The sequence below is a fragment of the Melanostigma gelatinosum genome (genome assembly GCF_949748355.1).
Source record: "Melanostigma gelatinosum genome assembly, chromosome: 20".
Taxonomy (NCBI): domain Eukaryota; kingdom Metazoa; phylum Chordata; class Actinopteri; order Perciformes; family Zoarcidae; genus Melanostigma; species Melanostigma gelatinosum.
The window spans coordinates 22,095,543-22,110,542 of record NC_136653.1 but is presented as its reverse complement, the minus strand read 5'-3'; the positions used below and the strand labels follow the sequence as shown (position 1 = coordinate 22,110,542).

The window sequence follows — 15,000 nt, the reverse complement described above, 5'->3', positions numbered from 1 at the left end:
TGTATGTGTGTGTGTGTGTGTGTGTGTATGTGTGTGTGTGTGTGTGTGTGTGTGTATGTGTGTGTGTGTGTGTGTGTGTGTATGTATGTGTGTATGTGTGTGTGTGTGTGTGTGTGTGTGTGTGTAGGTGTGTGTGTGTGTGTGTGTGTGTGTGTGTGTATGTGTGTGTGTGTGTGTGTGTGTGTGTGTGTGTGTGTGTGTGTGTGTGTATGTGTGTATGTGTGTGTGTGTGTGTGTGTGTGTGTGTGTGTGTGTACTTACCAGCAGGTCCACCATGTTTGGTTTGTTGTTTCTCAAAGTTTTCACGGCGTGAAAAACATCAACGCAGCGTTGCTGTCGTAGCATCTCACAAACTATACTGATACTACAGAAGACTCCACTACGACCTCCTCCATTCCTGAGGAGGAGAGGAGAGAGGAGAGAGAGGAGAGAGGAGAGAGGAGGAGAGAGGAGAGAGGAGGAGAGAGGAGAGAGGAGGAGAGGGGAGGAGAGAGGAGAGAGGAGATAGGAGGAGAGGAGAGAGGAGGAGAGAGGAGAGAGGAGAGAGGAGAGAGGAGAGAGGAGGAGAGAGGAGGAGAGGAGAGAGGAGGAGAGAGGAGGAGAGAGGAGAGAGGAGAGAGGAGAGAGGAGGAGAGAGGAGGAGAGAGGAGAGAGAGGAGGAGAGAGGAGAGAGGAGGAGAGAGGAGAGAGAGGAGGAGAGAGGAGGAGAGAGGAGGAGAGAGGAGAGAGGAGGAGAGAGAGGAGAGAGGAGAGAGGAGGAGAGAGGAGAGAGGAGGAGAGGGGAGGAGAGAGGAGGAGAGAGGAGAGAGGAGAGAGGAGGAGAGAGAGGAGAAGAGAGGAGAGAGGAGGAGAAGAGGAGAGAGGAAAGGAAACAAGCAAAGATAGTCAGATTGTGTTTCCATGTTTTCTCCACTAGATGGAGACAAACTATAACTGAAGAACTCAATAAAACAGCTCAGCATTATTAGTACTTTTATTATCAGTATTCTATTACTGTACTATCTCCAGTACTATACTGCAGTATCAGTAGTAGTATTAGTGTAATATCTATGTACTGAAGTACCAGCAGCAGCAGTAGTAGTAGTAGTAATACTCTTACAGGCAGTGCACCACCGTGCGTCCTTCTCCTCCATCGTACTCTTCCTGCCATTTGTCCACCTGGTGGACCAGTTTTAAGAAGGACCTCTTGGAGACCGGCGTGTCTCGGTACATCGGCCAGCCGAGGAACTGGAACTGCTGCACCATCCGGTACCCGTCCTGAGGCTGGAGGATGCAGGAAGGAGACAGGGAGGAGAGGACGCTCAAAACAAGCTTGCCCAAACGGCAGGAAGGGGTGGGGAAATCAAACACACCCTCAAGTCAAATCAAACACACCCAGCCTAAACCCTGAGAGGAAGGAAGATGGTGAGCAAGGACGGACATGAGGAAATAAGGAAAAGAACAGAAAGTAGGATTTACAAAATAGAGACCAGGAGGTAAGAAAAGGAAAATATAAGGACATAGGAAGGAAAGCAGGTATGCAAAGGAAGGAAACAAAGGGAAGAAAGTGGTCAGAAAGGAAAGGAAGATGCATGTGACAGCAAAGGAAATTCGTGAAGCAGGAAAGTAACAAAGGTAAGAAGGGAAGGACTGTACTTGTGTCTCTATTTTCAAAAGCTCTTTAACACTACAAATCATCATTTACCCATTCACACCCATTTATACACTTATCACAACTATCTAACATTCACATCCATTCATACACTGATCACAACTGATCACAACTAAAATAATTGTCGCCGTTAATTAATTAACGCGTTAACTTGCCCAGCACTAATATATATATAAACATATGTGTATTTATATGCTCCTCTCCACCCTCGAGGGGATGCGGTCTCAGGCTCTGCACTCTCCCTGTTTGCATCTGACCTGACAGGTCGAACCTACCAGGTGACGTGGAGGGGGGCCGTGTCGGAACCACACATGCTGACTACGGGGGTTCCACAAGGTTCAGTTCAGGGCCCCCTTCTCTTCTCGCTCTACACAACATCTCTGGGTTCTGTTATTCGCTCGCGTGACTTCTCTGACCATTGTTATGCCGCTGACACCCAGCTGACACCCAGCTGGTCTTGTCAAAACCGAGCTGCTGTTCCTCCCGCACAGAGACCTGTCCATCACCATTGATGATACCGTGGTGACGCCGACTCGGACTGCGAGGAACCTGGGTGTGACCCTGGACGACCAACTGTCGTTCTCAGCAAACATTGCATCGGTTACACGCTCCTGCAGGTTCCTGCTCTACAGCATCAGGAGGATTCACTTCCTCACTGAGGAGACGGTGCAGATGCTCTGGTCATCTCCCGCCTGGACTACAGGGCAGTGAAAGGAACAGCTCCTTCCTATCGCCAGGCCGTGGTCAAGCCCTACACCCCCGCCCGACCACTTCGCTCTGCTGCCTCGGGGCGATCGGTCGCCCCGTCGCTCAGAGGTCCCGCGGCCGATCGACCCGGTCGAGGCTGTTTCCTGTCCTGACCCCTCAGTGGTGGAATGAACTCCCCACTGACCTCAGGACAGCAGAGTGACTGCCCATCTTTCATCAGGCTGAAGACTCACCTCTTCAAGAACTCTTCTACCCTGAGCCTTCCTCTTAGCACTTACTTAGCATCTATTGTATTCATACTAGCTTATTGCACTTATTGTATTCATATTAGTTTGTGACACTTATTGTATTAGTTTGTCTCTGTACTCTTGCTCTGGTTTCTGCTCTATGATGCTTGTTTAAAGGAGATGCACTTATGACTTCTGGTGACTAGTAGTTCTCTTGAATATGTTGAATAAACTTATTGTAAGTCGTTTTGGATAAAAGCGTCTGCTACATGACTGTAATGTAATGTAATATATAGATTTATCTATATGTGGTGATAGTCACATGAACATGAACCATGGAGGGAGGTCTCACCCTGGCTGTGTTGTAGATCCTGAAGATGCGGCTGATGACGTCCTCCTCCAGGTCTGCAGACACAAACTCCACCTGCAGTGACCCGAGACGATGGAGGCCGTTCTCAGGCCAGTACTGAGGACACAGCTGGGACACAGAGAGACCCTATTAATACAGAGACCTGGTGTACTTCACACTGAGACCTGGTCTACTTTATACTGAGGCCTGATCTACTTCATGCTGAGACCTGGTCTACGCTGAGACCTGGTCTAGTGTGTACCTGAGCCGGTTCGACATCGTTCAACATCACGATGGACGTACAGTGGTAGTCGAGGACCAGACGCCAGAAGTCCTTCACCGTGTTGGGCAAAGGATGCTGGGTAACGATGAACGCTGACGGCTGCTTGTAGCTCTGCAACAATTAACACACGTCCATATATGGTCATACAGCAGGAAGTGACATCACACAGGGGGAACAACAAACCGCATAAACAACAACAATGAATAGAAGATTTAATATGACAGGAGCTCTGAGCTAACACACACACACACACACTCTGTGGGCAAGTGTTTGGTTGGTTTCCATGACAACAGAGTGGTTTACTGGTGAAATGGTAGAGTTGGATGTTCAGGACAATACTGTGATTTGTGTGTGTTTCTAAACCCATTAACCCACTCTGTCTCTCTGTCTGTCTCTCTGTCTGTCTCTCTGTCTGTGCATCTGTGCATCCGTCCATCTGTCTCTTTCTGCCCCAAAGTGTTTAATGTGACATAAATATAAAGCACACAATGAAATAAATATTTATTTTCTAATATATATGAATTATGAAAAAAAATAAATAACAGAAGTGACAATATGATCAATATTAACTTAGTGGTGCAATAGGATGTTCCAGAGATCCCCTAAGGGTCGTGGTGGTTACATACGTCCATCAGAGCAGCGTTGATGTAGTTGGAGCTCTCTCCGTCGATGGTGATGAGGAACGGAAGGCAGCGGTCTGGAGGCAACACGTCCATGCACCGGTTCTTCTCGTGGTTCCTCGGCAACAGAGCGATGCTGCAGTCCTCCACCCGCAGAGTGGGCGTCACCATGTTCAGAGTCTGAGCACAGATACACCGATATCAGTCAGATCAAACAATCACGATCAATATCATCACCAATCAAGATCAACATCGTCACCAATAAACATCAATATCATCACCAATCAAGATCAATATCATCACCAATCAAGATCAGTATCATCACCAATCAAGATCCGTATCATCACCAATCAAGATCAATATCATCACCAATCAAGATCAATATCATCACCAATCAAGATCAGTATCATCACCAATCAAGATCAATATCATCACCAATCAAGATCAATATCATGACCAATCAAGATCAATATCATCACCAATCAAGATCAGTATCATCACCAATCAAGATCAGTATCATCACCAATCAAGATCAATATCATCACCAATCAAGATCAGTATCATCACCAATCAAGATCAGTATCATCACCAATCAAGATCAATATCATCACCAATCAAGATCAACATCATCACCAATCAAGATCAATACCATCACCAATCAAGATCAACATCATCACCAATCAAGATCAGTATCATCACCAATCAAGATCAGTATCATCACCAATCAAGATCAATATCATCACCAATCAAGATCAATATCATCACCAATCAAGATAAATATCATCACCAATCAAGATCAATATCATCACCAATCAAGATCAATATCATCACCAATCAAGATCAATATCATCACCAATCAAGATCAATATCATCACCAATCAAGATCAATATCATCACCAATCAAGATCAATATCATCACCAATCAAGATCAGTATCATCACCAATCAAGATCAGTATCATCACCAATCAAGATCAATATCATCACCAATCAAGATCAATATCATCACCAATCAAGATCAGTATCATCACCAATCAAGATCAATATCATCACCAATCAAGATCAATATCATCACCAATCAAGATCAGTATCATCACCAATCAAGATCAGTATCATCACCAATCAAGATCAATATCATCACCAATCAAGATCAACATCATCACCAATCAAGATCAATATCATCACCAATCAAGATCAATATCATCACCAATCAAGATCAGTATCATCACCAATCAAGATCAGTATCATCACCAATCAAGATCAGTATCATCACCAATCAAGATCAGTATCATCACCAATCAAGATCAATATCATCACCAATCAAGATCAACATCATCACCAATCAAGATCAATATCATCACCAATCAAGATCAACATCATCACCAATCAAGATCAGTATCATCACCAATCAAGATCAATATCATCACCAATCAAGATCAATATCATCACCAATCAAGATCAATATCATCACCAATCAAGATCAATATCATCACCAATCAAGATCAACATCATCACCAATCAAGATCAACATCATCACCAATCAAGATCAATATCATCACCAATCAAGATCAATATCATCACCAATCAAGATCAATATCATCACCAATCAAGATCAACATCATCACCAATCAAGATCAACATCATCACCAATCAAGATCAACATCATCACCAATCAAGATCAATATCATCACCAATCAAGATCAACATCATCACCAATCAAGATCAATATCATCACCAATCAAGATCAATATCATCACCAATCAAGATCAATATCATCACCAATCAAGATCAATATCATCACCAATCAAGATCAATATCATCACCAATCAAGATCAACATCATCACCAATCAAGATCAACATCATCACCAATCAATATCAACATTATTATCCTTTATTAATGGGTTATTAACATATATACTGATGTATATTAACCTTTATTTATGAATATAACTACACAATATAATAATACTTTACCCTGAACTCCTCTTTGATCTGACTGGAGTTGGTCTGAGGATCCAATCGGTTCATCTCATAGTAAACTGACCGCAGCTGATTGGCCGGAATAGCTGTGTCACCGCAGAGACACGCCTCCAAAATGGCGTCATGGATGAAGACGTACTGCTCCTGGACAGATATTGGGGGGGAATTAAAGATGAACACATCTCCTGCCTCTTCTCCTCCCTCCCCCTGACAGGAGGGATGTTGCTGAAATGTCACTTCATAAATAATTTATGTCAACACAGAGGAGGAGGCGGAGGAAGAGGAGGAGGTGGAGGAGGAGGAGAAAGAGGAGGAGGAGGAAGAGGAGGTGCAGGAAGAGGAGGAGGAGGAAGAGGAGGAGGAAGAGGGTTAGACAGATGAGTGACAGTAAAAGTGAGACAGAAGTTCATCGCTTCGTCCATTTCTGTCACATCCTGTCAGTTACCGTTTGATGACATCACAGCCTTTAAAACAATAACAAGAGTCTGAGGGGAGTGGCTCCTGGTGACCCTCTATGAACGTGTCCCTTCGTGTCCCCTGGTGTCCCCTGGTGTCCCTCTATGAACGTGTCCCTTCGTGTCCCCTGGTGTCCCTCTATGAACGTGTCCCCTGGTGTCCCTCTATGAACGTGTCCCCTGGTGTCCCTCTATGAGCGTGGCCCCTGGTGTCCCTCTATGAACATGTCCCTTCGTGTCCCCTGGTGTCCCTTGGTGTCCCTCTATGAGCGTGGCCCCTGGTGTCCCTTGGTGTCCCTCTATGAGCGTGGCCCCTGGTGTCCCTCTATGAGCGTGGCCCCTGGGGGCCCCTGTGTATGTGTGTACCTCAGTCTGGACCATGTTAACCCTTCGTGCCCTCAGCTCTCGGACACAGTTGTAGATGTCCACGACTCCTTCTCTCTCCGCCATGTCCAGCATGATGTCGATCACGATGAAGCAGCCTGTCCGTCCGGCCCCCGCACTGACACACACACACATGATATATACAGTGTATTGATAACCTATCGTTAACATCAGTGATCTATATCTACATACCTGCAGTGGACCACGGTGGGCCCGGCGGTGGGCGGAGTCTTGGCTTTGACCCGGCGGATGAATCCCAGTAAGCCGGTGGCGTGAAGAGGAACTCCGTGATCCGGCCAACCGGTGAAATGGAACTGACGGATCTCTCTGATCTCAGCCACGCCCCTCTGGAATGATCACATCTATTGATCCTCTGTCCTGTTTATATATTTATATGTATACATATATATATATTTAGTATTAGAGTGTGTACATTAGAGTGTGTACCTTCTCCACAGCGAAGGTCCGGATCACGTACTCTGAGAGCAGCTGAGTCTCAATCAGCGTCACCTTCATGTCTCCATAGATCTCAGTGTCATCAGGCCAGTATTTACAACACTTCACCTACACACACACACACACACACACACACACACACACACATTTATTATTCGTCAGAAACAAAGTGACTCATTAATTAAACATAAGAAAAACAGCTGATATTAAAATCTCATTAGAAGCTCTGCCCCCCCCCCCCCCCCCCCCCGCTCATTAACAGCTAATTACAATGTCGCCACAGCAACCAACGAGGTGAACGGAGAAAACGGGGCGGGAGGGCAAATCAGGCTAATGTGACGATGTGTGTGTGTCACTTATCCATCCCACAATCCCCCTCTGCAGCAGGGAACAGATCCCTGGTGCATTCTGGGTAATGAGAGCTGGGACCTTGAGCAGGTGAAGATACCTGAGCTTCAGACCGTTTGTTTTATATCCAGAGTACGATCAACCTGAAGCTTATACGTATATATATATGTAAATATATATGTATATATTTATATAGGGGTTAACCCTAACCCAGATTATATGTCTTGTCTGTCTGCTAGCGCCCTCTACAGGCCTGGTTCCCATCTAGAGCAGCGGTTCCCAAACTTTTTAGGCCGCGCACCCCCTTCTACATCCCGACCGGGTTTGCGCCCCCCCCCCCCCCCCTTAATAAAAAATAAATAAAAAAGCAACAGAGCCCATTTACAGCCGCATAAAAATCTGACCAATGAGAGAACAGTTTGCTCGCGCGTGGCGTTTGTTTACTATATTTAGTCCGCTGTTAAATGTTGCAGTGTGAACACAAACTGCAACATTGTATCATATTAATCCCTGAATCAGAACAAAGCAAACGAACTGAAGGTGTGAAAACGCCCTGAAACACTGCAACAAAGTTTCAATAACTTTCAGTGACACAAGGCGTCACTTTTAAAGAGCAATACGGATGCGAGCACACACGCACAGACTCAGAGGCAGATTATCACATTTAATTTACAATTAATGAGCGACTAATGTAGCCAGGATGTCTTCGGACAAAGCATCGATGCGGCGACACAGTGTTGTTGGACACCGGGATCACGGCCAACTTTTTTGCTTCTTTCTCTCCAATCATACATTCCACCATCTCTCTGGCAGCTGGCAAGCTCACGTCTTCAGTGATTGTGTGCGGTAGCCCCTTTCTCGCTATTCTGTGACCAGATATGAAGCCCGTAGTGCGTCATTTATAGACCAACACATGAATGAGACTGCAGTTGTTTTTGGCTGTTTTGTAACTCCTCCAATTTGGATATAAAGAATGTAAGGGGCTTTTGACTTGCACTGGCATGCTTGGTGTTCAGGTGGCGACGTAAATAAGAGCTTCAGACTGTTAGCCAGAACCTCACTGCACACCACGCACTGTGGCTTTGGGGAATCTGCGTTGCCAATCCAAGTGAAGCCCAGACACAGATACTTTTCATCATATTTCCTCTTGTTTTCCCAGTCTGATGCTCACTCTCGTTTCCTCTTTTTTCACCTTGACTCCGCGATGGGCCGATGTGCTCCCGATGTGTCTGTGCTATCCCTTCCTCCTTTTCGGTCTCCTCCGTCTCATCTTCCTCTGACTCTGGCTCGATTTCTTCTCCCGGTCTCTCCCCAACGCACCTCTCCGTTCCTCTCGCCTCCGATTCCTCTCTCTCTCTCTGTCCCTCTCCTCTTTTACGACTGATGGCTTCAGATGTCCCACCTGACAGTTTCCCCGATTTCAGCCAGTTTAGCACATTTAAATGAATGTTGCTGAATGCATGAAGTTCACTGTTAGCTGACGTTAGCTGCACAAGCTAGGCTCGCTAGTGTGTACCACTGGCGGCAAGACTGCCGGAAGGAGCTCAAGTGCATTTATTAAATTGTACGTTTTTAATTTTAAATCTTACAAAGGGGATTTTTATCATTCATGTTTGTATTTTGTGAAAAAGCCCACTTTTTAAATTAAAATATATATATTTTTAAATATTTAACATCATTACACCATCAGACGCCATTACACTTTTCCTCTCGCGCACCCCCTAGAGGCAGCTCGCGCACCCCCAGGGTGCCCACACTTTGGGAATCCCTGATCTAGAGGGTTCATCCTCTGGGACATTTTACATTTTACATTTTATTTCTTACACTGTTTTTTAATTGTTTTTTAAATCTCCTTTTCTTTTGCCTTGTGTTTTGATGCTTTTAATGGTTTTATGTGAAGCACTTTGAATTACCTTGTTGTTGAAATGTGCTATACAAATAAACTTGCCTTGCCTTGCCTTGGGAGAAGGAACGAGAGAATATCTTAAAGGAGTCAAACTGTGAGCAGTTAAATATTTTGGGGTTGTGATATAAAACAAGATATGTGTACATTTGTAATACACATTCTCTTCGAGCTTCAGTGACATGTATAAGATGATATAAGTATTACATAGTATGGATTATTAACACAGTCATGTACACAGTCATTTAGTTTAGAGTTCTATACAAACCAGTTTGAGTACTTCTGTCCGTATGTAAAAGTGTACTATATGATATATTTATACACAAACATATCTGCTGATATTTAAACAAAGAACATCAGCTCATCACAGAGAGTCACAGGAGGAAAGAAACAACAAAGACACTGACATGTGCACTGTGGGAAATGGAGTCCCAAACTTAATCAGAGAGGAGGAAACAACCAGATCGTCACAACAATCAGTGTGTGTGTGTGTGTGTGTGTGTGTGTGAGAGTGTGTGTGGACTCACCCGCCCCACCTCCACCAGGTTGGTTACCATGACAATGGCAGCAGTGTTCTCTTGCCAAACCATCCGCCAGAAATCATACACAGTCTCCTGCATGGGACCTAGAACACACACACACATACACACACACACACACACACAGAGTAAACTTTATATTAGACAGCGGATCAGCAGGCGACAACAGAGCTGTACATGAATTATAATGACTCTTTAATTAATTCAAATTAAGCACACGTACACGTACACAAAAACACACACACACACACACAGAAAATGTTTTCAATCACTGTTGACAGTCTGTGTTTTCACGAGCAAATTAGTTCATGCTAATCCTTTCCTGTCCTCAAGTGTTTTACAGCGAGAATCTGCTGCCTGCACACACACACACACGCACACACACGCACACACTCTGCTGGTGTCGCTCTTCCTGATGTTCAGGTCAGAGGTTAAATATTAAAATATCAGCAAAATCAGGTGAAAATATAAATGTGTCTGGCTGGTGTGGCGACTCCTGTGGTCAGTGTTGGTAACTACAGCTGTATTGTTACTACAGACCCTAGAGTTCAGTTAGAGTGTTGTTATTACAGACCTTAGGGTTCAGTTAGAGTGTTGTTATTACAGACCTTAGGGTTCAGTTAGAGTGTTGTTACTACAGACCCTAGAGTTCAGTTAGAGTGTTGTTATTACAGACCTTAGGGTTCAGTTAGAGTGTTGTTACTACAGACCTTAGGGTTCAGTTAGAGTGTTGTTATTACAGACCTTAGGGTTCAGTTAGAGTGTTGTTACTACAGACCCTAGAGTTCAGTTAGAGTGTTGTTACTACAGACCTTAGGGTTCAGTTAGAGTGTTGTTATTACAGACCTTAGGGTTCAGTTAGAGTGTTGTTACTACAGACCCTAGGGTTCAGTTAGAGTGTTGTTACTACAGACCCTAGGGTTCAGTTAGAGTGTTGTTACTACAGACCCTAGGGTTCAGTTAGAGTGTTGTTATTACAGACCCTAGAGTTCAGTTAGAGTGTTGTTATTACAGACCCTAGGGTTCAGTTAGAGTGTTGTTATTACAGACCTTAGGGTTCAGTTAGAGTGTTGTTACTACAGACCCTAGGGTTCAGTTAGAGTGTTGTTATTACAGACCCTAGGGTTCAGTTAGAGTGTTGTTATTACAGACCCTAGGGTTCAGTTAGAGTGTTGTTATTACAGACCTTAGGGTTCAGTTAGAGTGTTGTTATTACAGACCTTAGGGTTCAGTTAGAGTGTTGTTACTACAGACCCTAGAGTTCAGTTAGAGTGTTGTTATTACAGACCTTAGGGTTCAGTTAGAGTGTTGTTACTACAGACCCTAGAGTTCAGTTAGAGTGTTGTTACTACAGACCCTAGAGTTCAGTTAGAGTGTTGTTATTACAGACCTTAGGGTTCAGTTAGTGTTGTTACTACAGACCTTAGGGTTCAGTTAGTGTTGTTATTACAGACCTTAGGGTTCAGTTAGAGTGTTGTTACTACAGACCTTAGGGTTCAGTTAGTGTTGTTACTACAGACCTTAGGGTTCAGTTAGTGTTGTTACTACAGACCTTAGGGTTCAGTTAGAGTGTTGTTATTACAGACCTTAGGGTTCAGTTAGAGTGTTGTTACTACAGACCCTAGAGTTCAGTTAGAGTGTTGTTACTACAGACCCTAGAGTTCAGTTAGAGTGTTGTTATTACAGACCTTAGGGTTCAGTTAGTGTTGTTACTACAGACCTTAGGGTTCAGTTAGTGTTGTTATTACAGACCTTAGGGTTCAGTTAGAGTGTTGTTACTACAGACCTTAGGGTTCAGTTAGTGTTGTTACTACAGACCTTAGGGTTCAGTTAGTGTTGTTACTACAGACCCTAGAGTTCAGTTAGAGTGTTGTTACTACAGACCTTAGGGTTCAGTTAGAGTGTTGTTACTACAGACCTTAGGGTTCAGTTAGTGTTGTTATTACAGACCTTAGGGTTCAGTTAGAGTGTTGTTACTACAGACCTTAGGGTTCAGTTAGTGTTGTTACTACAGACCTTAGGGTTCAGTTAGAGTGTTGTTACTACAGACCTTAGGGTTCAGTTAGTGTTGTTACTACAGACCTTAGGGTTCAGTTAGAGTGTTGTTACTACAGACCCTAGAGTTCAGTTGGAGAGTTGTTACCCTGAGGACACAGAGAGCAACATCAGAAGACAGTGTTTCACTTCTTACCTTGAGTAGCGATGTAGTGGTTCGGTCTGTGGTAGCCCTGAAGAGAACCAAGGAGGAACAGTTGTCAGTGACATGTCCGGTCCATCATCATCATCTTCATCATCATCATCATCATCATCATGGACACATTACCTAACTTCTAGCTGAAGAGAAGCTGATCCTACAAGTCAAATATTCCTCTCTGGACTCTTTGTAGAACTTTTGTCTTTTCTGTTTGTTGTTGAGCACCAAAATACCAAAAAAACAATTTAAGAAATGTAAGAAATGAAGCAGCTCAAAATGGCCTCACGACACTGGTGAACACACATCTTCTCAGCGAGTGTGTTTACAGTCAACAGCAGCTGACTGATGACCACCGCCGTCATGGAAACAGGACGTTACAGATCGACCTTTTAAAGGAACTAAAGTAAAGTGTGTGTGCGTGTGTCACTCACGTCCACATAGTTGGCGTTGATGTAGTCAGAGCCACCGTCTCCGTCCTGAGGCTGCAGATGCACGCGAGAGTGGTCGTCTGGAACACACACACACGTTAATTGGTGAGCTCGTTGCCGTGGTGAAGCTGAATATAATCACCTCTAATGAGCTTCTACTAATAAGTGAATACATTGTCTCACATGTAATAATCTCATTAAACAAACAGAGATTAATTATGTCTCATTATCAGACACATTTATTACATCTTTGTTCTCAATTTCATAGAAACGTGAAACTTTCATCAATAAATAAAAAGCACACGGTGTTAAAACTGAATGACGATCAATCGACCAGAAAAATTGTTGCAGATTGGATTTCTGTCCATTTATTGGTTGACTAACTATTTTGTATTTATTATTAATTATTTAGAATATAAATATCAGACTGTAACGCAGTTATAAACAGATTAATGTTTACTAACTTATAAGATATAATATTAATATTTCACACAGCTGTCTGTCTACCAGAGGAGTTAAGATTTATAAACACACATTTCTGTTATTAACCAGTTATTACATGTTAATAGACTGACTGTAGATGATGAATACCTGCAGACGTCTTTAAACGGCCACGTTTGAAATTAACCTCTGTGGTTCGCCACTATTTCATCGTTTTAGGTTACATTAATAACCCTGGTTCTAAGCTCTTCAGGTGAATACAGGTCTGATATAAATGAAACATGGAATATTTCTGTAACTAGTGCGTGATACAAAGATATCTTTCATTTGTATATTTATTCATTTTATTAGCACCATCCAGATGTTTGTTATTGTTTGGAGGGTTGAACCAGCTGATGTTTCTAACGTCGTAACATTAACCAAACTGAGCAGATTCGTCTTAGTACATTATTACTTTATTCCTTTATTAAAGGCTGTACTAGTACAAGTGTGTGTGTGTTGATGACAGCCAGCAGCTGAAAGTGAGCAGCTGTCAGCAGTAACGTTCTGGGACGTTAGCACATTAGCTTCAGCGGTAACATGTTGTGTCTCTGAGACCTGGAGCTGTGTGATGATAAGAACTGACACGAGATCAGCCTGATGGTGCGTTTCCTGTCTGACTTCAGCTGGTTGAACCGAAGTCAAGAGCCAAACCAAGACCAACAACATCACATGTTAGGTTTATTAATTAAATATGAGTAATATTAGTTTTCTGTTCTACCACAGTGAGTCTTCCACAGTGCCCTTGAGCCTGGCTTTAGACACAGTGTGTGGGTACCTACAGGCGATGATGTTTCCATAGCGATTCTTCATGCGGTTCTCGTCCTTTTTGGCCGAATCCCACGGAGCCGACTGTCCCTCAAAGAAGCTCTGAAAAGGCAGAAAGACGGAGAGATTGTTTAAAGAGAACAGATGCAGATGATGAAACTCAGTGAACGACTCCATGAATAATGCAGAGGATGTGTTTGATTTCCGTTCTCTCCCTGAACACACATGCGCTGCTTTTATGGTCAGAGCAGATGATTAAGTCCAATTATGAAAATGAGGCTCAGAGAGAAGCCAGATGCGTCTAAACACGTCTGTTTTTATACCGTGTTCAGAGTGAAAGTACGTGCTGAAACAACACTTTCACTCCCCGAAAGATCTACAATGAAATATTACTTCTGATGCAGTTTACAGTTGGTTTATAAACGTTTTAGACTTCTTTGTTTTTTACAAGCAAATTTTAAACGTGGGGCTGAAAGTAGTTGAGGTGTTTTGTGTCTTTCTGTTGTAGTTTTGTGTCTCTTTGTGGTTGTTTTGTGTCTCTTTGTGGTTGTTTTGTATCTCTTTGTGGTTGTTTTGTCTCTTTGTGGTTGTTTTGTGTCTCTTTGTGGTTGTTTTGTATCTATTTGTGGTTGTTTTGTATCTCTTTGTGGTTGTTTTGCCTCTTTGTGGTTGTTTTGTGTCTCTTCGTGGTTGTTTTGTATCTCTTTGTGGTTGTTTTGCCTCTTTGTGGTTGTTTTGTGTCTCTTCGTGGTTGTTTTGTATCTCGTCATGGTTGTTTTGTGTCTTTGTAGTTGGTTTTTGTCTCATCACACACACACACACACTCTCTCTACATGATTGACAGCGAGGAACAAATGGAGAAAAAAATATGAAAAATAAAAGAAGGAAGAAATGAACTAATGACTTTAGATGCTAATGCGAATGCTACCTGTCCCCTTAACCTACCAACAGTTAATGTAAAGGTCAAAGGTCGTGTCTGACTCCATCTTCTCTCAAAAATAAAATGACATAACATAAAGATTTTATGTCAATTTGATGAAGAACACGTTTGGATCTGAATCATTACAAGGTGAGACGTCTGTGCTGCGTTCACTTGGTGTCGGAATAATCGGACAAATTCCGATTCTGAACCGACAGTGAACTTCACCTGATGTCTGAACATCAACTGGCAGCTTCAACGTGAGCATACAACACGTCCATGTTTAATATTATATATTAATATACGTTA

General features: G+C 43.1%; 1 protein-coding gene across 1 annotated transcript in view; it reads right to left on the bottom strand.

Moving 5' to 3' along the window:
* Positions 1-15,000, bottom strand: part of LOC306794135 (receptor-type tyrosine-protein phosphatase mu-like) — a 130,952-nt gene that overhangs the window by 1,174 nt on the left and 114,778 nt on the right. Inside the window, 13 exon segments of the mRNA XM_079292067.1 lie at positions 262-397; positions 1,100-1,263; positions 2,939-3,064; positions 3,198-3,329; positions 3,845-4,018; positions 5,812-5,961; positions 6,639-6,774; positions 6,849-7,003; positions 7,104-7,220; positions 9,891-9,988; positions 12,094-12,130; positions 12,528-12,604; positions 13,787-13,874. Coding sequence (XP_079148193.1) covers positions 262-397; positions 1,100-1,263; positions 2,939-3,064; positions 3,198-3,329; positions 3,845-4,018; positions 5,812-5,961; positions 6,639-6,774; positions 6,849-7,003; positions 7,104-7,220; positions 9,891-9,988; positions 12,094-12,130; positions 12,528-12,604; positions 13,787-13,874 — 1,590 coding nt within the window.